We start from the raw sequence: 21,338 nt of genomic DNA on the forward strand, positions 1-21,338 counted from the left end.
GTTATGAGAATCCTAAAAATTAGTTATTCTCATTTGTGCCCATGCGACAAGAGGAGGGACTGAGGCCATCTGGCCACCACCCTGGTCTAGTCCAATCTTAACTGGGCATTAAGTTGGAAAATGTCATTCTTAGAATGAACCACATTAAATAATATAAAAGAAGGGTTTATTTGGAAATCTTTGTAACTTCACCTATGAGCAGACGTGCCGATTGATAGGTTGCTCCTATTGCCTTCACTGTATCGGGGTTCCCCCGTTGATGCAGGCTAGACTGATGTTTTCTTTTCAAAATTAACTTTCTATTATATTACTTGGGTTAAACTATTGAGGAATGTCAAATCTTAGGCATCCTTCTGTCATTATACTTAGATGATACCTCGGGCCGGTGCTCCTGTACGCTAAAAACTACTTATGCATTTTCCTTCTTCTCTTCAGCCCCAGGTTGTGTGTACATGCCCAGAAGGAGCATAAAGCTGTGTTTTTTTTAGTTCCGCTTTTCATTCTACTGCTAAAAGGAGCACCCGCCCAGGATCTCAGGTAAGCGGTTATAATAACATGGCCACCTCTGTAAATGATTATACCTTTGCAGTGTAGAAGCTGGCAAAGCTAGATCATTTCTGTGTGAGTCAACTCTTAATATATGCACTAATTAGATGTATCAGACAATTGTACTTTTTGCATCCTGTCAGCTCTTCCCAGAGGAGTCACAAATTGGTGGCAAACAGATGATGACATACTTGTTTGGTCCCATTTTGGCCCAAATCTTCAGATCATCACACCTTGAAAGTAAAGGATCTGTAAATGTAATTAGTGTTGAAAGCCTTAATGGCTTGGCTAATGCCTGTGGCATTTCATTCATGTCCTAGCAAATATATTTAATATCTTCAATATGCAAAAAATATAATCTGATTTACTCTGGTTCTAAATAACTGGGACAGCACAAAGAGAAGAAAGAGAGTGCAAGAAGTCATCTGTTTCTGATCTGCAGCATTAAGAACTTACATACTCAAAAGAGTCAGGAAGGAATTTTTTCCCCTCTGCGGCAAATTAGAGAGGCTTCAGATGGGGTTTTTTGCCTTCCTCTGGATCTGGGGGTATCCTTAATGGAGAAGGATCTAGGGGTTTTTTTTGATAACAAGTTGTCTAATTCCAGGCAGTGTCATTCTGTGGCTACTAAAGCAAATAAAGTGCTGTCTTGTATAAAAAAGGGCATTGACTCAAGGGATGAGAACATAATTTTGCCCCCTTATAGGTCCCTGGCAAGGCCTCACCTTGAGTATGCAGTGCAGTTTTGGGCTCCAGTCCTTAAGAAGGATATTAATAAGCTGGAGAGAGTGCAGAGACGTGCAACTAAACTGGTTAAGGGGATGGAAGATTTAAACTATGAGGTGAGACTGTCGAGGTTGAGGTTGTTTTCTCTGGAAAAGAGGCACTTGCGAGGGGACATGATTACTCTGTAAAAGTACATTAGAGGGGATTATAGGCAGATGGGGGATGTGAGGGCAGTGAGGTTGTGGAATGCCCTTCCTAGAGATGTGGTAATGGCAGATTCTGTTAATGCCTTTAAGAGGGGCCTGGATGAGTTCTTGAACAATCAGAATATCCAAGGCTACTAATATCTACAGTTAGTACTAGTGGTTGTATTTATAGTTTATGTATGTGAGTGTATAGATTGGTAGGTGTGGGTTAGGTGTGCTGGGTTTACTTGGATGGGTTGAACTTGATGGACACTGGTCTTTTTTCAACCCTATGTAACTATGTAACTAGTAGTTAGGCAGGTTATATATAGGCATTATGGGTGAACGTGATGGACGTATGTCTTTTTTCAACCCAACTTACTATGTTACTATGTATGTTACTATGAGTATCAGTGCCGGCCCTAGGCCAATTGGACCTATTGCGCCCAATCGGGCCCCGCACCAATGGGGGCCCCACACCATAGAAGAATCAAGGAGTTTTACTACCCCTCCCCTGTATGGTAGAGGCTCTACCCACGGATGTTCAAACAGGGGGAAACCGTTGGCAGCAGCTAGCTCGCTAAGCCTGCCCAAACCTGCCTCACAAAATATATATATTAATAAAAAACAAAAAAAAACTAGCGTGATGGAGGGAAAACCCCAGGAGGGCACTGCAGCTAAGAACCCTGTCCTACTGGGTAACGTTACTTTGACGCGTTTATTCCTCCTTGTGTTATCAGACATCTGCTTGTCCCTTCTACACATTTTGATAGATTTACTGTGGAAGACAGCAAAGGTCAGTCGTGATTCTCTTTAGTCTCTAGTACTGGTATGTCTGTGGTTAATGCAGTACTCTTTATCCATTTGCTATAGTGATCTTACTGGTATGTCTGGGCATTGGCAGATCTACCAGTGCATTTGCACCTGAACTTGCACCCTTATCAAAGCAGACTGGAGTCTCAAGGATGTGCAATTCCGGTCTAAAATTGTCATCTTGCACCTGGGCCCGTCAGTTACAGTTCCATGTCTGTGGTTAATGCAGTGCTCATTATCCATTTGGTATAGTGATCTTAGGCCAGGGGCACATGGAGCAAATATCAGATATTTCTCTGATAGTGGGAACACACCGGCAGAGAAAATTCTGCATGTGACATCAGCCTCCCCAAAAATAAAAATCACCCTCCTCCTGCTGTACCATAAAACTATGGGAGCATAGGGATTCCCCTGTACTAAGCACAATTCAGCAGGAACAGCCCCCTAAGTTTGCTCATAGCCTGTACAGAGAGATACCATAAAACTATGGCAGCATAGGGATTCCCCTGTACTAAGTACAATTCAGCAGGAACAGCCCCCTACGTTTGCTCATAGCCTGTACACAGGGCCGCCATCAGGGGGGCACAGGGGGGACTGTTGTGCCGGCCTGGACGATGGTCGCTTTAAAGGGGGCCCGGCTGTGATACAGTTTTTTTTTAGTTCGGGCCCCCTTTAAAGAACTACGGGCCCTGTCATTGGTGGCCAGGGTGAAATTTGATTGGTTGCACCCCGTGCGTCCGTATGCACGGGGCGCAACCATATAAAAGATGCAGATCAGCGGGGAGCCCGGCACAGAACTAGAAGACGTGGCCAGAGGGAGTTGCTGGGGGGGGGGCTGGAGGAAGTCGCTGGGGGGGTGGAGCTGAAGGAAGCCACAGGGGAGCCGGAGGGAGTCACTGGGTGGGGGGGAGCTGGAGGAAGCCGCTGTTGGGGGGGAGCTGGAGGAAGTTGCTGGGGCGGGGGCTGGAGGAAGTCTCTGTTGGGGGGGTGCTGGAGGAAGTCGCTGTTGGGGGGGAGCTGGAGGAAGTTGCTGGTGGGGGGGGAGCTGGAGGAAGTCGCTGTTGGGGGGAGCTGTGCTGATGTTGGGGTGAGCTGGGGCACATATCAAGAGGGGGGAACCGCAGGAATTCACTGGGGGGGAGCCGGAGGATGCTTGGGGGGGTGGGAGCTGGAGGATAGTGGGAAGGATGCTGGGGGGGGGAGCTGGAGGATGCTGAGGGGGAGGAGCTGGAGGACAAGAGAGGGCGGTTAACTGGAGGATGCTGGAGAGATGCTGGCTACTAATGTTTTAGGGGGCCCCAGCTACCAATGTCTGTGTGTCCTTTTTACTGATGGGAGGGGCCATTGGGGGGCAGGGTGTGGGTGGAGGGGGGCCCAGAAAATTTTGTTGTGAGGGGCCCCGTGATTTCTGATGGCAGCCCTGCCTGTACGGAGAGATACCACACAATTCATGATGTACTAAGGGGGGCCCCGCCAAAATGGTTCCAACTGGGCCCCGCAATTGGTAAGACTGGCCCTGAAGAGTATGTATTAAGACACTGTTATATAAACCCAGCACCACACTTAAATAAAGTGTGTGCACTGTGCAGTTTTAGACACATGCTAATATACAGTGACACACACACAAGGGCAATGTATGATGATACAGATAAACATTAAATGATGATACAGTGTGTGCAAAACAACCCATTAGATGATCTGTGGATGCTCTGGGTACACACTGACCATTTTGAATTGGTCTTTCGGAGCACTGGATACTGTATAACACTCTCTAAGTTGACTGTAGACAGAAAATATGAGGCAAAAATGATGCATGGATAAAACCAAACTGGAAAACTTGAAAATGCAGAAATCACACAGATCCAAACATGTACATAGGGAAAATACACAAATATACACATACAAAATGTAGGATGTGAAACATCCACACTTGCACAGATTGAACAGGTGGGTTACTAGTTCCTAAAAGCATTTCAAACACATGAACAACTGCTTTGCTAATAGACATTAGCACGTCATACAAATATTGGTTACTCCACCTTAGGTGCAAGTCAAAACAGCCTGCAATCTGGTTGGGTCAAAAAACAGTATTTTGCAAGGAAAACCTTCCTCTTGAGTGTTAAGCCACCTGCACATTATGTACACATGTGTGCCCCTACATGGCCACCCACACACTCAATGTGAGAGGCATAAGGTTTCTTACTACTGTTTCATACTACTGTTTTCCTTAGCCTATTACCCTGCGATTCCGATGGGGAAACAATCATTGTATGATAGGTGCCCTTTAAGGAAGCAGGTAGCAACTGTATATGGGTCTTTCAAAAGCAGTCATTAGGGGTGCTGAACACAATTTTAATTGTCCTATTTGTAGCAGGGAAAAAACGGAAAAGAACTGAAAAGAAATCATGTATTAAAGAGATGTTTTAATTGAACACAAATTAAATCATTTAAATCAAGTCACACCTCAATAAGTGTCATGAATATAAGGAATAACAGACAATTTAAAATCAAAACAATCACAACAGAAGAAGAGGTAATTGGATTTTTTTTTTAAACTGATTTTTGTATTGAAAATAGTGGTATTATTTCTGAATAATTCTCAGCTAGAAAAAATAAATACATTTTGAGCCTATTTAAAGGAAAAACATTTTATTCTTCAAACTATATTTTGATTTTATTTCTCACCCAACAGTACTAATTCTACAACTAAAGCTTATTTCTGTCACAAGTACTAGAATACATATCTTGCTGCAGTAGTTTTCTCACTCCAGGTTGCTTATGATGAATCTTATCAGGGTCTCATGCTTTCTCAGACACTGGTATCTTCCTGTTTAATCAATAAAATATGTTGTTAATAAGAGGCATATTTGCTATGTATTGTGCAAGTCTATAGTTAGCATCATCACTCTACAGAAGGGAGCTGCCTTTATATAAATTACATCACAGTAGCTACAGTTAAAATGGCAAAAACACTTACAAGATTTACTATACTGAAACCTCAGTTATACAAGATTTTAAGTTTTCCCTTAATTTACACTCTTTTTTGTGATCCCACCAATAAAGCATAATGTATTTCCCACATTTTACATTTTCATAGATTTTACACCATTTTTTTCTGGTTCCCTGAAAAATGGAAAATGGGGGTTCTACTGTACATATAACAGATGCTGTCTTTTCTACCAGAGAACTGGAAGAGAGCAGATGAATAGTTACTTTTACATGCCAAATACAGTACATATTATTGACTTTACACTGAATGTCACTGAGGTTACCCTGCCTTAACGTTTGTTCTTATAGGAACCCTGCCAGTTTTGTGTATAGAAATAAGAGATAAAGAAGGTATGGTTAACAGAGCTGTAGAGTTAGAGTCGGAGTTTGGGTACTTCGTCCCATGAGTCCCCAAATACACCAGTCTTTTTTTGGTTTGGAATCTAAAGTACAGTGTGCTGATTTTTGTGGTTGGGCTTTGGACATTTTGGTAGTGCACATTTTGGAGTTTTTGACACATACAAGTCAGAAGTCTCCATAAAACTATACATCTTTGGTATTGGCATACTCATGAAACATGCAGATTTATAAATCAGTGGTCTTTCCACAGATAAAATAAAACATTTTTGTGATTGATTGATTGGCAAACTAAAATTCCCTTTCAGGAAATTCCCCTAAAGTGAAATGAATAGCAAATAAAATGCTAAATCCTTCTGGCAAAATCATTATTACAAGGCTATGTAGATTTGGGACTTGGTTTGTTGGCTAAAGAGAAATTCTTTAAAAAAATTAGGTAAAATTTCATCTAAAAGACAAATTCTTAATGGAATGCTGTCATAGGAAGACATGTTTTTTTCAGTTAATAGAGCTTCTCCAGCAGAATCCTGCATTGAAACAACTTTTTTTAAAATTTAATTTTGAAATTTCCCAGCGTGCCATAACCATGTGCTCGGATAAACTGCAGTCACACTTTACTGCTGAGCTGCAAGTTGGAGTGATATCCACCCCTCTCCCAGCAGCCGATCAGCAAAACAATGGGACGTAGCCAGATAGCAGCTCCCAGTAGATATCAGAACAGCACTCAATAGTAAGAAATCCAAGTCCGGCTTGGGACTCCTCCAGTTACATGGGAGTAGAAGAAACAATAGGTTACCTGAAAGCAGTTATAATATTTAGCGCTGGCTCTTTCTGAAAGCTCAGAGATGGCTGCCTAAACACCAACATTACAACTAAAAAAAAATACATTTGTTGGTTCAAGAATAAGATTTTAAATGGTAGAGTGAATTATTTGCTGTGTAACCAGTGTAATTTAGAGTAAAAAGTATACGATAAAACCCATGACAGTACCTCTCTATGGCAGGGATCCTCAACCCTTTATAACCTAGGGGTGCCAATGAGAGCTATAATTGGCTATTTGGTATCCCCTATGTTGACTGGAAGCCTACAGAAGGCTCTGTTTGGCAATTACACTGGGTGTTTATGCAATTAAAGCTTGCCTCCTAACCAGAAATTCAAAAATAAGCACCTGCTTTGAGGCCACTGAGAGCAACACCCAAAGGGAGCACCATGTTGCTCACGAGCCACTGGTTGGGGATCACTGCTCAATGGAGATAGAGGATTGTAAATAAAGTGAAAAAATATGACAAATCTATCTCCACTTAATATCACCGCTTTTGTGAATTCCCCCCATCGTGTCTCTAAACACTTCAAAATTACACATGATAAAGATCATATATGAATTACATTTTGGTGCTCTGAGTCAGGACGCTCTAACCACAAGGTTTAAATATTGATGCCAGTTTGAGAGCTTTTTTACATTTACATGCAACATGTTTGTGTAACAGGGGCCAATATAAACTAATAGTATAAGACAGGGCTGTCCACCTGGCGGCCCGCTGCCCCCCCTTTGTGTGGCTGCTGTGACTGTTTACCTTTGTGTAAGCTTTTAATGGTATCAGCACTGAGATTAACTGCTCCCTGCACTGTTCACACAGATTCAAGCTGTAAAACCCTGTATTGTTTAAAGGACAATAAAAGGTTAATATAAATTAAAAGTAAGTCTAAAGGCATTCTTTTTAAGTACTTTCTGCATATCTAAATTCCCAGATCCCTGCTTGCTTCTCTGACGTATGGTGCTGGCAGCCTACAGCAGTGTGAAGATTACAGTGACATCACTGAAATCTCTCTCCCCTTCATGTAAGCTGCCTTCAGTAGCAATGGACATGTGTGTAGCTTGATCCTGTCTCCTATTCTGGGCTACACATGCCCACCAGCCAAGCAGAAGCGGATCTGGCGGGGGGGGGGGGGGAAATGAAACACATGTGCAGTATGAAGCAAGGACGGAAAGGAGGGGAGAATACCTTTTTAGAGATGGCTGCCTGTTCTAGAAAATGTGAAGTAAGTGTGACTGAGTAAATATTTGATTAGGTGAGCCAAAAGTGCGGCGTTTTTACTAAACAATAGGAGGACTATTGGGCAGTATGCTTTTTAAATTTTGACTTGCATTCTCCTTTAAACATGTAATACACAGGCAGGCAGAGTATGGCACACACTACCCTACCCTGCCCGTGTGTCCCATACTCTGCCTTCCCTATGCTGCCTGTGGGAGGTAAGCCTGGCAGGGGTTCGTTCTGGGAGTTTGTTAGCATTTGGAAATAGTCATTATTGGTATGGGACCTGTTATCCAGAATGCTCGGGACCTGGGGTTTTCCGGATAAGGGATCTTTCCTTAATTTGTATCTCCATAACTTAAGTCTGCTAAATATTGAAAAAACCCAATAGGGTTGTTTTGCCTCCAATAAGGCTTAATTATATCTTAGTTGGGATCAAGTACAAGGTACTGTTTTATTATTACAGAGAAAAAGGAAATCATTTCTAAAAATTAGAATTATTTGCTTATAATGGAGTCTATGGGAGATGGCCTTTCTGTAATTTTCTGCATAATGGGTTTCCTGATAAGGGATCCCATATCTGTATATGGTCCCAAAGGTGTGTAATTATATTCCTACAGCGAGCACTAACCATTTGAGTTTTTGCTGCGCTACCACCATTAATGTGGGTATGGTCCTTAAAGCTCTTGAGATAACATTGTTGTGGTTTGAAGTGGGTGTGGCTTAAAAGGGGAGTGGTCAAAACTTACTTCCACCATGTAGGCCAGCGAAATTCTGTCCCTCGGTAGTTGGACAGCACTAGTATAAGATATATATTTGAAAAATATTGTTTAGAGTACCATAAATGATATTCAGATGTTATGATCCTTCAAAGCTTTGGGAGCATAATTTTGTATTAACCAATCCTAGGGTTTCAGTAACACTATATTCACTATCTTTGAAAAGATTCATTTTAAATGGAAAACATGGGTCTTTTAGAATATGATTTTAGGAATAAATTGTTGATTGATTTTATTGCGTTTCTCAGGCTAAATAAATTTATATTGGCTGTAGCTGAATAAATGCAATATAGTGTATACTGAGAATAATTGTAGTTAATTTGTAGGATACATCAAATTTATGTTAACCTTTCTAGGACTTGCCCACTGAACTGATAGTATTATAGGTATAGGACCCATTATCCAGAATGCATGGAGCCAGGGGTATTCCGGATAAAGGGTCTTTCCGTAATTCAGATCTCCTACCTTAAGTCTGCTAAAAATTTTTTTATTTAAACAGTAATTAAACCCAACAGAATTGTTTTGGCTTCAATTAGGCTTAATTATATCTTAGTTGGGATCAAGTAAAAGGTAATGTTTTATTATTACAGAGAAAAAGGAAACCATTTTTAAAAATTATTTGATCAAAATGGAGTCTTTTAGAGATGGCCTTTCCGTAATTCGAAACTTTCTGGATAATGGGTTTCCGGTACCACAATTATATATATATATATATATATATATATATATACATACCTGTACCACAGTAATAAATTAAGACAAATAAATAAAATGTACATTAGCAGTTACCATTACAACCTATAAACTGGGGACATGTAAAAGAAGGTGATGGAACGATCACACCTCTGCAAACGTGTCAGGTGTGATGCCAGCAGGAGACAGAACACGGAGGAGGAGGGAGTAAGTTTTTTACAAAACAAATCAGTTAATAGCACTCTTCCAGCAGAATCCAGCAATGAAATCCTTTGTTTAAAAGAGCAAACAGATTTTTTTTTTTATTTGTATTAAAATTTGTGCTGATAAAGTTCAGTCACTAGTGTAACTATAGGGGAAGCAGTGTAGTTACGACACCAACATTAGTCACATTTTACTGGAAGTAGGAAATCAACCCCCATCTTTCCTAGCATCATATCAACAGGACAATATGCAGGTAAAAAGATAACAGCTCCTTGACCCCTTTGCTGAAGAATTTAGCTGCCTGAAATTATAGAAACTCCATGTTTCTATGCTGCTAACCTTGCTCTGCTTAGGGCTTAAAGCACTGCTAGTACAGAAACCCTCCTGTATTTTAGCGAGTGAGTAAATGAGTGAAACTGTCCATACTGCCTCCCATTCACTTTGGGGTGATGGCACACAAGGGAAATTGTTGCCAGTGGGACTACCTGTGAGCAGCAAATCTCCTGAAAATACCAGGGGGAATTTCCAGCTCTAACAAAATGGACTGTGTAACTGCAAAAAAATTGCTGTATTTTCCAGAAGTTATGAGATCATGTTTCACCGTCTGTCAAAAAAAAAAAAAAAAAAAAGTACTGTTGGGAGATTTGTCATTTGGGGGTAGCACAGATTTCCCATGGATGACAAATTTCGCAGTGTGCCATAACCCTTAAGGACAGCAGCACACAGGGCACTTGTCAACCTTGAGATATCTTTCTCCTTACATGCAACTGATTTGACTAGAACTGTATAAAAATGTGAAACGAAAAATTGTCATGCAACTAGGCAAGGTCAGTTTTTACCTGCAGCAATTCACATAGGGTGCAATTTAAAAGTATTTTCAGGTACTTTGTTGTCTGCAGGAATCAAGATATCTCGAGACTGACAAAGGGACCCATATACCATTTCCATTGCAACACATGGGAAATGTGGGGTGTGACTGCTGCAACTGTCAAGGATAACCAGCAGTGGTTAAAACAGCCCTGTCTGCCTCTTACAGCATCTGATAATATAAAATACTCTGTGGTAGATATACAGAGAGGAGACAGGTGGATATCTTACCTTTACTGCTCCATGTAAGACACTCAAATACTTTTCATTTAATATCAGGATTGGCAAAAGGGCATATTGGTTGCTCTGATTGCTGGCAAACAAAATGGCATGTGTGTCAAAGCTCTATGGCCTCCTTCTTTGTACCCCAATGCAGCTACATGTGAGGATATCAGTGAAGAAATGCAGAGCCAATATCTTCCATATCTTCCTGCAACCAGGTCAAAACAATGGTTCTGGGGGCAGCCAAAGTAGAAGGCCAATGCCAGAATATGGGCTGATTCCAATTTAATTGCTTTTTATGATGAGGTGAGTAAGAAGCTGGACAGTGGGGATGCAGTAGATATAATCTATTTGGATTTTGCCAAAGCATTTGACACCGTTCCCCACAAACAACTGCTTTCTAAACTAAGGTCTATTGGTCTTAGTAAAGTCGTTTGCACATGGATAGAAAACTGGCTACAGGATCGGGTACAGAGGGTGGTTGGTTAATGGTACATTCTCTACTTGGAATAACGTTCTCAGTGGGGTCCCTCAGGGTTCTGTACTGGGTCCACTTTTGTTTAACTTGTTCATAAATTACTTAGGGGTGGGTATTACAAGCAATGTATCAGAGTTTGCAGATGACACAAACTCTGCAGACCAGTCAATTCTATCCAGGATGTGGCATCCTTGCAGCAGGATCTTGAACATCTGGCAATCTGGACGGCTAAGTGGCAGATTAGATTTAATGTGGATAAATGTAAGGTCATGCACCTGGGATGTAAAAATATGCAAGCCACTTATACCCTTAATGGGACTGCACTAGGCAAATCCATAATGGAGAAGGACCTTGGAGTCCTGGTAGATAATAAACTTGGCTGTAGCAAGCAATGCCAGGCAGCAGGGGAATAGATTCACGGGAGAAGGGGGTTATTCTTCCCCTTTACAGATCGCTGGTAAGGCCCCATCTAGAATATGCTGTTCAGTTTTGGTCTCCAGTGCTCAAACGGGACATTATTGAGTTAGAGAGGGTCCAGAGAAGGGCAACTAAGCTGGTAAAGGGTATGGAAAGTCTCAGTTATGAAGAAAGAATGGCCAAGTTGGGTTTGTTTACACTGGAGAAGAGGCGCTTAAGAGGTGACATGATAACTATGTATAAATATATAAGGGGATCATATAATGTCACCTCTTAAGCGCCTCTTCTCCAACGGACACGAGGGCACCTACTCCATTTAGAAGAAGGGAGGTTCCATTTAAATATTAGGAAAGGTTTTTTTTTTTTTTTTTTACTGTGAGAGCTGTGAAGTTGTGGAATTCCCTCCCCAAATCAGTTGTGCTAACTGATACATTATATAGCATTAAGAAGGGGCTGGATGGATTCTTAGCAAGTGAGGGAATACAGGGTTATGAGAGATAGCTCTTAGTACAAGTTGATCCAGGGACTAGTCCGATTGCCATCTTGGAGTCAGGAAGGAATTTTTTCCCCTCTGCGGCAAATTAGAGAGGCTTCAGATGGGGTTTTTTGCCTTTCCTCTGGATCAACTAGAAATTAGGCAGGTATATATAGGCATTATGGTTGAACATGATGGACGTATGTCTTTTTTCAAACCAACTTACTATGTTACTATGTTGATTCTAGGCCAGCATTTTTCCAAATCAGCCCTGTGTGGCATCAGCTTAAAGAATAGGTAAACCTTTTTTTTTTTTTTTCTATCAGTGAAATTACTCTAAACAGCCCCCAGAATTACCTACCTTTGTCCCAGCATTCTCTCTGACCTGGTTCCTCAGTTAGAAGTTGATCGTTTTTCTTTGCTTCCTTGTGCAGAGTGAAGCCCCGCCCCCAGTTCCTGTTCAGTTCTCTCTTCAATTTGACTAGCTGTAGTTGACCTGGAGAGCCTTTTGGGCATGCCTGGAGGCAGCAGGAGCCAGTCTGTGCATTAGCAGGGGTTTTTTTTTTATGAGAGACCCGAACAGGAACTGGGGGCGGGGCTTCACTCTGCACAACGAAGCAAAGAAAAACGATCAACTTCTAATTGAGGAACCAGGTCAGAGAGAATGCTGGGACAAAGGTAGGTAATTCTGTTTACTTATTGTTTAAAGGTTAACACTGGTAGTACAGGTAGCTATTAAAATGATCTAATATGCGTTTTAGGCATGCAAACAGACTGTACTTGCTGAGTCAGGCACCTTCAATTTACCAAAACTGTAAATCACCATTAGTCTGAATTAGCTTAAGTAGTCCTCCTCATTTAAGGGCACCATATGGGACAAATGAATGTTAGGTATATTAAAGCAATCATGTTTAGTACTTTGTTGCATATCCCTTGCATTCAATGACTGCTTGAAGTCTGTGATTCATAGACACCACCAGGTGCTGAGTATCTTCTTTGGTGATGCTCTGCCAAGCCTCTACTGCAGCCACCTTCAACTCCTGCTTGTTCCAGGGGCTGGGCCATTTAAGTTTCCTCTTCAGCATATGGAAGGCATTCTTAACTGGATTTAAAATCAGGTGACTGGCTTGGCCATTCAAGAGTTTTCCATTTCTTAGGTTTGAGAATCTCCTCTGTTGCCTTAGCAGTATGTTTGGGATCATTATCTTGTTGCAGGATAAGCACCGTCCAATGAGTTTGGAGGTATTTACTGGAACTGGAGCAGATGTTTCTATGCACCTCAGAATTCATTGTGCAACTACCATAAGCAGTTGCATCATCAATGAACATAAGTGTGCCAGAACCTGTGGCATCCATACATTCCCAAGCCATAACATCCTCACCACCATGTTTAACAGATGTGCTGGTATGTGTTAGATCTTGGACAGTTTCGTTTTGTCTCCACACTTTCCTCTTGCCATCGCACTTATACAAGTTAAGCTTGGTCTAATCTGTCCATAAAACATTTTTCCAGAACTCTGCAGGCTCAGTTAAGTAACTGTTCGCTAACTGTAATCTGGCCTTCCTGTTTTTGTGGCTAACTAGTGGTTTGCATCTTGCAGCATACTCTGTATTTCTGTTCATGAAGTCTTCTGTGGATACATTGTACAGGCATTTGAGGATTTTTCTTTATCATAGTGCGGATTCTTCTGAAGGTCTTACTTTGTCTTCCAGTCCCTTTGTGATTACAGAGCTCACCAGTGCATCCCTTCTTTTTAATGGTATCCCAGACACTTGACTCTGGTAATTCTAAGGTTTCTCTAATGGTTTTATTCTTGGTTTTCAGCCTCATAATAGCTTCCTTGACATTCGTTGGCACAGCTTTTCTCCTCATTTTGAACAAGGGCAACTACAGATTCCAAATGGTAGAAGCAGCCTAGGTATCTTATCCCTAAAGCAATGCAACACACCTGAGTAATCACAAACATCAGTGAAGCCGATTGTCCCAAACATAATGGTGCCCTGCAATTTTGAGGACTGTGTAAAAAATGTTGCATACAAATAATGTTAATTTAATGTCTGTAACGTGCACTTTAATCACATCTAAGTTGATTGAAAATTTTACTATATATAATATATATATATAATATACATATAAATACATACATATATATATAGCAGAGCTGGTAGGAAGCAGGCACTCACGTATTTTTATGCATCAAAAATGCCTGGGTGCAGTATACAAATTACAGGGGTTACAGTTGAAACAGAATACCGCACTCACAGGACTTAATGAAAAATATAGTTCTGTTTTATTGTGAAAAACGTCTATCTAACGTTTCGGCCGTGTCCACAGCCTTTCTCAAAGGCTATATAAACATCACCCAAGCAGAAGAAAGCCAAGTTGTTTTGGGACTAAAGCTGGATCATACATGTAACTATCTTTCTTTACTCAACAACCAATTTCAGTGCAATACACAAAAATAAAAAATTATTGTAAGTTAGTATGCAGCAAACAATCATACATCTAGTGATCTTTCATCCACTGGGCAGAAAATCAATAGGCCAGATTTAAAAGTTAGTGAAATTTGTCCAGTTATTTGCCGGACCAAGCAGGCGTTTTTCCTAAACTAGACAATATTACTGTAAATGGTGGTTTTCGTTGATGGACAAATCATACTTTTAAAAACAATCATTTCATAATAAGTTTGGTCCTATAATAAGGAAAAGATCTTTTAAAAATCTACATGTGTATTTATGGCCATCTTTAGGAGACTGCATTGAATAGGAGTAACAATAGCTTATCTGAAAGCAGTTTTATTGTGATGTACTGGTTCCTTCTGAATGCTCAGGATCAGGCACAATGCACTGAGATGGCTGCCTACACACAATATCACAGGAAAAAACACATTTATTGGTCCAAGAATAACATTTTAAATACTAGAATGAATTATTTGCAATTTACATAGAGTAATTTAGTAAGAAAAAAAAAACTACACTATAATCATGACAGAATCCCTTTAAGGATACCTATGTGTATACACCTCTTAAAATTAAAGACAACTATCTCAATATGTATCTTATTATTTTATATGTAATATAGATGCATAAATATAGCATGCCTATAAGATTACTCAGGTAATAAAGATGCTATTTTTATGTATATATTATGTTATGTAACTTTGCACAGTAATTAATCGCTGTGTATGAAGTCTTGGTAATGAGATTGATTGTTACACTGTAATTTGGGTTTCTATTTCACATGATATTTCCATGTCTAATACAGTGATATTGTACACTACAATCCCTTTTTCCTCACTACTCTTTTTTTTTTCTTTCAGGAACACCTTACCAGAGCTGCAGGTTCTGATCCATTTTGCTATATATGGTGTTTACAATTCACTCTGGGATTGAGTTAAGTATTGGCTAGGAAACTGGTTTAACTGCTCAGGTGTGCACTGATTCATCTTTAACATGATACAACTGCCTATTTCTGACCATCAGGAAGATAAAATCAGCTAGATAAGTTTCAGACTGACAACGCAACATTGCCTCCTGTGGCTCACAATTTCTCAATAAAAAATGGTTGAAGACACCAGAACTGATATTTTTAGCTGGGAAGAGACAGAAGAGGAAAGTAAATAATTCAAAAACTATAAAAAAATGAAAACCTATTGAAAAGTTGCTAGGAATAGGCCATTCTATAGCAAACTAAGTTAACCTGGAGGTGAACTACTCTTTTAAACAAATATTCATAGAACAAGGCTAAAATAAGCAAATTATATAAAACAAGGTAAATTAAAGGCTCATGTGCATATCTGGGGAACAAAAAATACAGATGTATGCATTTACAATTATTTTATTATAAAACAAAAAATTTTATGATCAAAAATGTGTTAAAAAGATACATCTTTGTCTTTGAAAAATCTCAAAAAGTATAACATGTTGCAAAATCATATTAACTAAAGTATTAAGAGGCTGACAAGGCAAAAATTAAAATAATATATCAATACAAAAACATTTCCACAGAAATGCAAACGATCAAAAATAAACCTTAACAAGGTTTAGAACTTTACGCTTGAATCAAATAAATAAATAAAGGAGAGGGAAAACAGTAGTACTTCATTAGTTAAAGTATGATTAAAAAAGCAGAAATTGCAGTAAGAATTGCCACTGTAATGAATTATACATTTTTATTATATAAGCAGATGTACTTAATATTATACACTCATAAAAGGTCCACACCCTGAAATTACAAAACTCCTGTGCAAAGAGCCAAAATAAGACATGTTATTAATGGAAAAAACCTCAGCAGATGCTGTTTTTTGACCTGCCCTTCATAGTATATTTGTCTATCCAAACTACGTTGCCTAACATTTTCTAAATCAATATGGTAACCAGTTTATGCATAAATGTTTTTTTTTATGACTTATTTTATGATTTGATTGCTTACTAAGCTGGTATATCTATCATGTGGCAAAAGAGTGATGGAACATTAATATGCAAAATCCAGTGGTGGCGTGTGTAATTCAATATCTATAAATTAACACCAAAAATACTAAAAAATGTAACCTACTTAAATTAGGTAATTAGATTATTGACTATAATTTGTGCTGAACACACTGACAGAAGCTCCAAATATACTCAATGCATTTTCTACAGCTGTTTTACAAACAAGTGTTGTGCTTTTCAATTAACAGAGCAGCTCTTTTTTCCATTTGAAAATGTTCCTAAATATTGACTTCTATTGTATGCACTTATACTATAGTTTGGAAAACACACTTAATAAATGCAGACATTCTGTGGAAGTTGAAAAAAAACCCATCACCACATGCACACACCAAGCAAAAGTTCCAAGCAAACATTATATTTCCGAAACCAGGCACAGCCATGATGGAGAACAGCTCTGTATTAAGCAACAGGAAGCTTGAGCTATATTTAGAATTATACCTTACTCCTGAAGAGTGGCTTGGCACCTGGACCACAGTACTCATTGTAGATAAGTTTAAACAAGAACAAATGGAACAGTGTGATAAGTGATGCCACACTAAACCAGAACAAGAAAGGCAGCCCTCGATATTGCTTTGCCATATGTTCTTCATGTGCCAAAATTTCCTTCAGATGAAGGGTATGTCTTAAGTCCTGAAGGTGTGTCAGATCTGTAGAGATATACAGCAGTGGCGTTAATGGCTGAGTTACGAGCACTGGAAATATGTGCCCTCGAATTTCAGAAGTCAATTCCACTGGCTCATTTAGGCATCCTGCTTCACAGGCATAAAGTTTTACCAGTTTATCCTGGAATTTCACAGACACGTGGAGAAAAGGCTTTTCATCTTTATCCAAAAGGACAGCAAGGTTAATGAGGTCCTTGTTATAATGTACTCCACGAAGTGAGTAACTATTGTGAAGGACATGTGGGTCTGATTGAAACTGTAAGTGGTTCTCTGTAAACTGCAAGCCTCCAAAGCTCAGAAGCATACCCTGCATTAGTCCATGGGCACCAGCTGACACTAAACTTTTGCATCCTCTCTTTTGCAAAGTCAGTTTCCATAAATCCCAAAGTTGCAAAAGTTGTGTAATACCACTAAGGCTACTAGGCCACAAATTCTCAGCATGCATAGTGGAATGACCAGTGAAACAGTGATCAGCATAATTCAGAAACGATTCCATTTTATCTCTCTCCTCGTTGCTTAAAATGGGGTCCACCAATGGTGCCAGAGAGCAGGAAAGCATGTAGTAAAGAGTGATGTTGATGGTATCTCGGGATGGGGTATGCAAATCTTTGATCTTTTTCATCTCTATGCCTAAAATAAACAAGTGTACAATGTTATTAAGAAGTTAGCCCATTATGCTTAAAATGTAATAAATACAAAAAATCAGGTGACTAGTCGCCTGTGACTTTGCCTCGTCAACTAATCTCCTCATGTGCCATGAGCATAGATCACTAGACCATTATCTCCTTACTTCTATCAGGTTCCCCATAGGAAACTTTACAGGGTGCACATACAGTAGAGAAATTTTGGGTGAAATTCTGTACTGCGCCCAGCCAAACTGAAGGTGATGTCTGGAAGATTTCTATGGGGTGCTCAGCAAGACGTATGGTGTGCTATTTAAAGATGAGCAATAGAAAAGTGCATGTGGGGTTAACTAACAACTTGTTACTCCCCAATCATTTTTCTTTTTCTTGTACTATAATATTGCACTGCAAGTAACTTTTGTGGCCTCCAACCTGCCCTATTTTTATAGCTACCCAGCATGCACATTGTAGTATAGACTACTTTGGTCAAGGTCACATTGAAATGATCTGCTCTTTCGGCTGAAATATTCTGAGGAATGTAGTGACACCTGCTATTGCGGGTGAATCACTTAAGAATTGATTGTTGCTTGCTATAGAAAGAAAGACCTGTCGGGTTGCACTATTGGGTCTGATGCACATAACAAAAACAACTGAATGGGGGGCAGGGTGTGCATTTTAAACTTGAAACTGTCATTGGGTACATCCTTTCCTATTAAAATCAGAAAAGTGTGGCTACTGAACGGCCAATCACTGCTGATAGCAGCAGTAAACTTGCTGAGAGGGAGAGCTTCATCTTGTATATATCTGGTGAGTTGTCCCGATTGATGCAACTTGACCTCTGATTAATTCACCGGTAAGCCTGCATTTAATCTATGAAGTCATGCCTGTAGACATTTGGAAGTTACATAGTTAATACAGTACCCTCTAATATCCAGTTCAGCCCTGTCATGACAATAAACCAACAATGATGTGTTTTGTGTAAATTTGTTTATTTAACTGACAGCACGCTATACCTTTTATGTTTAAAGGGAAGTTTACTAAAACAGTATGTATGATATAAACAGTGCTAATAGCCAACAATCTGTCAACGTGAGATCTATCGTGTGACATCTGAAAGCCCTGTAAAGGTGAAAAACTGAAAAGGACATATGGTAAAAGGAAAGCTCAGCTCACAATCTGCTTCTATGATTGCTTGAGTTTTCACAAAAATATCTGTGAAACAACTGAGACCTCAGGAGTGCCAAATTTATATCATTTTACTGTATTGTATTTCTATAAATGTAGAAATACATTTCAGTTAATATTAAGTATGCCTAATTAAGGGATCATAAAAGCTGTTTAAAGTCATGTTAACCACAAGATCTGCATCCACCAGCTCCTTGCTGTAAGTGCACCAACAGGCACAGTGTCATCTTATGTGCATACACAGAGTGAATTTCAGTGTTAAAATATATATGTTTGTGTCCCCGAGGCAAAACAAGATCCGTGTTGACACTGGCTTACACTATGCCCCTGTCTGCGCGCTTACACCAAGAAGGGGATGGAAGTGTATTGATAGAGAAACAACTTGTTGTGCCTTTAGCCTAATGAAATATAACAATATCATTCAGGATTAAAGTAAACACAGTTTAACTAAAAAAACAAAAAAAACAATGAAACTTAAGCATAGATGGTTCTTCACGGCAAGGGCAGCGAGATTGTGAAATGCCCTGCTGGGTAATGTTGATGGCAGATTCTATAAATACGTTTAAGAGTGGCTTGAACAAGCATAATATCCAAGGCTATAGTGATATATACATACACCAATATCTATACTAATTGTAGATATGAATGATGCAAAAGAATGTCAGATCTCACAGGATTTTTCTTAGCAACAAAACCAAAAACGTTATTCAAGTAAGTCCCCACAGGGACATTCGCTGTGAGGAAAAAAAAAAAGGGCACCTTTTCATCTGTGGAGATATCATTCCCTTAATTTGAAGCTTTCAGAATAAAGCATCCTGTTACTAGCATTTTTCATGTTATTTCTATTAAGAATGAACATACATTTGCATAAAGAGTATACAGTATAATTCATACCAATACATTTTTCTGAGCATTAAAAGTTAGTGGATGTAAACTACACTTATAAATAAGTTATTATTTTTTTCTTTAAACAATGACACATAGGGGCAGATTTATCAAAATGTCAGGACAGAGCTCACCACTGAAAAATTCACCCACTTTCTATTCATTCCTATGGGAGTTTTAGAAGCATATTGCCCCATAGTATTACAGAGGGGAGACCCAGATAGTTAATACACATTTTAAAGAATGTTCCAATATGATTATTAAAGTCATTATGAGGAGCACGGATCAATATAAAACAAATATACAGGCACATGAAAAGAATTCTTACCTGATACAAACAAGTCTGACCAAATTTGCTGATGTTCATGGAACAAGTCTTCAGTTTTCATGTGCATCAATTCAAACATTTCCTTTTTAGCAGATTCTCGTAACTTACTAAAGGTATCAGACACTTTCCCTGGGTCTATTGGTTCAGAGGCATAAACAACAGAAAAAACAGTTTCATCATAGTCTGATTTGGGGCTTACTTGTAGTCTACTGACTAACTTTTTGGTAGCAACCACAACTAAGATAATTTTGCCATCTTCAACAGATACCCTTCCAGATGATAGGAGAAATTGCCTTTCTTGAACCTTCTCCACACTCGTGGTAAATGTCTCCCCTGTAAGGGGTTTTTGGGATGAAATATCAAATGTCACCACTCTGTCACTTGGATTTGCAATGTGGATTTTTTGTACATACACATGTGGCCTGCTTCTGTGTGCAAAGTGATCTTCTCTCACTGTAACACAGTCATGAGATGAATCAGAAGCTTCCATTTGTAGGCAACGAATGGTCCTTATCAAACCTTCTTTAAAGAAAATTGCAGTTGCATGAGTCTCTGCTAATGCACCTACACTCTTAACAAAAGTCAATGGAGAATAATTGGTCAAGTGAAATAATACTGACAATGAAGACACCCAAAGATTGTTTTTACCAACATCCACAATAATATGTCCATTGCCAACCATGGTTGGCCCTTGCATCTTTGTTTCCTCACCTGGAAAACTGACCATAACCACATCCCCCTTCTCTGCCAATGCTTTCCACTGCATGGTCTGACCATGCAGACAAGCTCCTGAAATACCCCTTGGCGGGCCTGCATACCAAAATGATCTGAAAAGAGACCCTGAGAATATGTACCAGTAGATAATCACCAGAAATCCAGAAACTGCAAGAACTCTACGTGCCCAGCTGCTGGACAGTAGCCCAGGGAAAACTTTAAGCCTTTGCTGAAGCCACATCTGGAAACCAGGCTTCATCAGTTCTGATGGAAGTATAAATCAAAAACAGGATTTATGCAGAGCTATTTAATCAAATATTCGTCTGTTCATTGCCGGGTTGCCCACAAGGCAATCTAGTCTATATCCCATACCGCCCAACAGTCAGGACTTTCCCGGGAGTCCCGATTCTCTTAACACAGCCCGCTGTCCCAAATCCCGGTTTAAAAGTCCAGCAGCTCCGTTAAAAATGTAGGTTCTAGTTTACTTCCGGACAGAGAATTCAGACGTCACCAATCTCACCTCGCGAGACTGTGACGTCACTACACGTCGATAAGCTCAGTGACTCTCAGGCAGCCGCCTCGGGAGGGACGAGCTAGAGAGGGTGTTGATAGATGCCGGCCCTCGCTCACTAGAACTTTTTTTGGTAGAATTATGATCATTATATCA

At 39.7% G+C, this 21,338-nt stretch overlaps 1 protein-coding gene and 1 long non-coding RNA gene across 2 annotated transcripts; one reads left to right on the plus strand and one right to left on the minus strand.

Annotated features, from left to right (window-relative positions):
* The first annotated feature begins 365 nt into the window (after nt 1–365).
* Nucleotides 366–16,318, plus strand: LOC116412073. The gene is made up of 2 exons (XR_004223524.1): nt 366–537; nt 15,104–16,318. It is a non-coding gene; the product is annotated as an uncharacterized LOC116412073 (long non-coding RNA).
* Nucleotides 4,679–21,119, minus strand: kiaa2013 (KIAA2013). Its single transcript, NM_001102782.1, is given in 3 exon segments — nt 4,679–5,097; nt 16,713–17,566; nt 19,958–21,119. Coding segments are annotated over 3 exon segments (1,827 nt in total). The 5' UTR covers nt 20,913–21,119; the 3' UTR covers nt 4,679–5,079.
* Nucleotides 21,120–21,338: the final 219 nt, after the last annotated feature.

The sequence above is a fragment of the Xenopus tropicalis genome, chromosome 7 (assembly GCF_000004195.4).
Source record: "Xenopus tropicalis strain Nigerian chromosome 7, UCB_Xtro_10.0, whole genome shotgun sequence".
NCBI lineage: Eukaryota > Metazoa > Chordata > Amphibia > Anura > Pipidae > Xenopus > Xenopus tropicalis.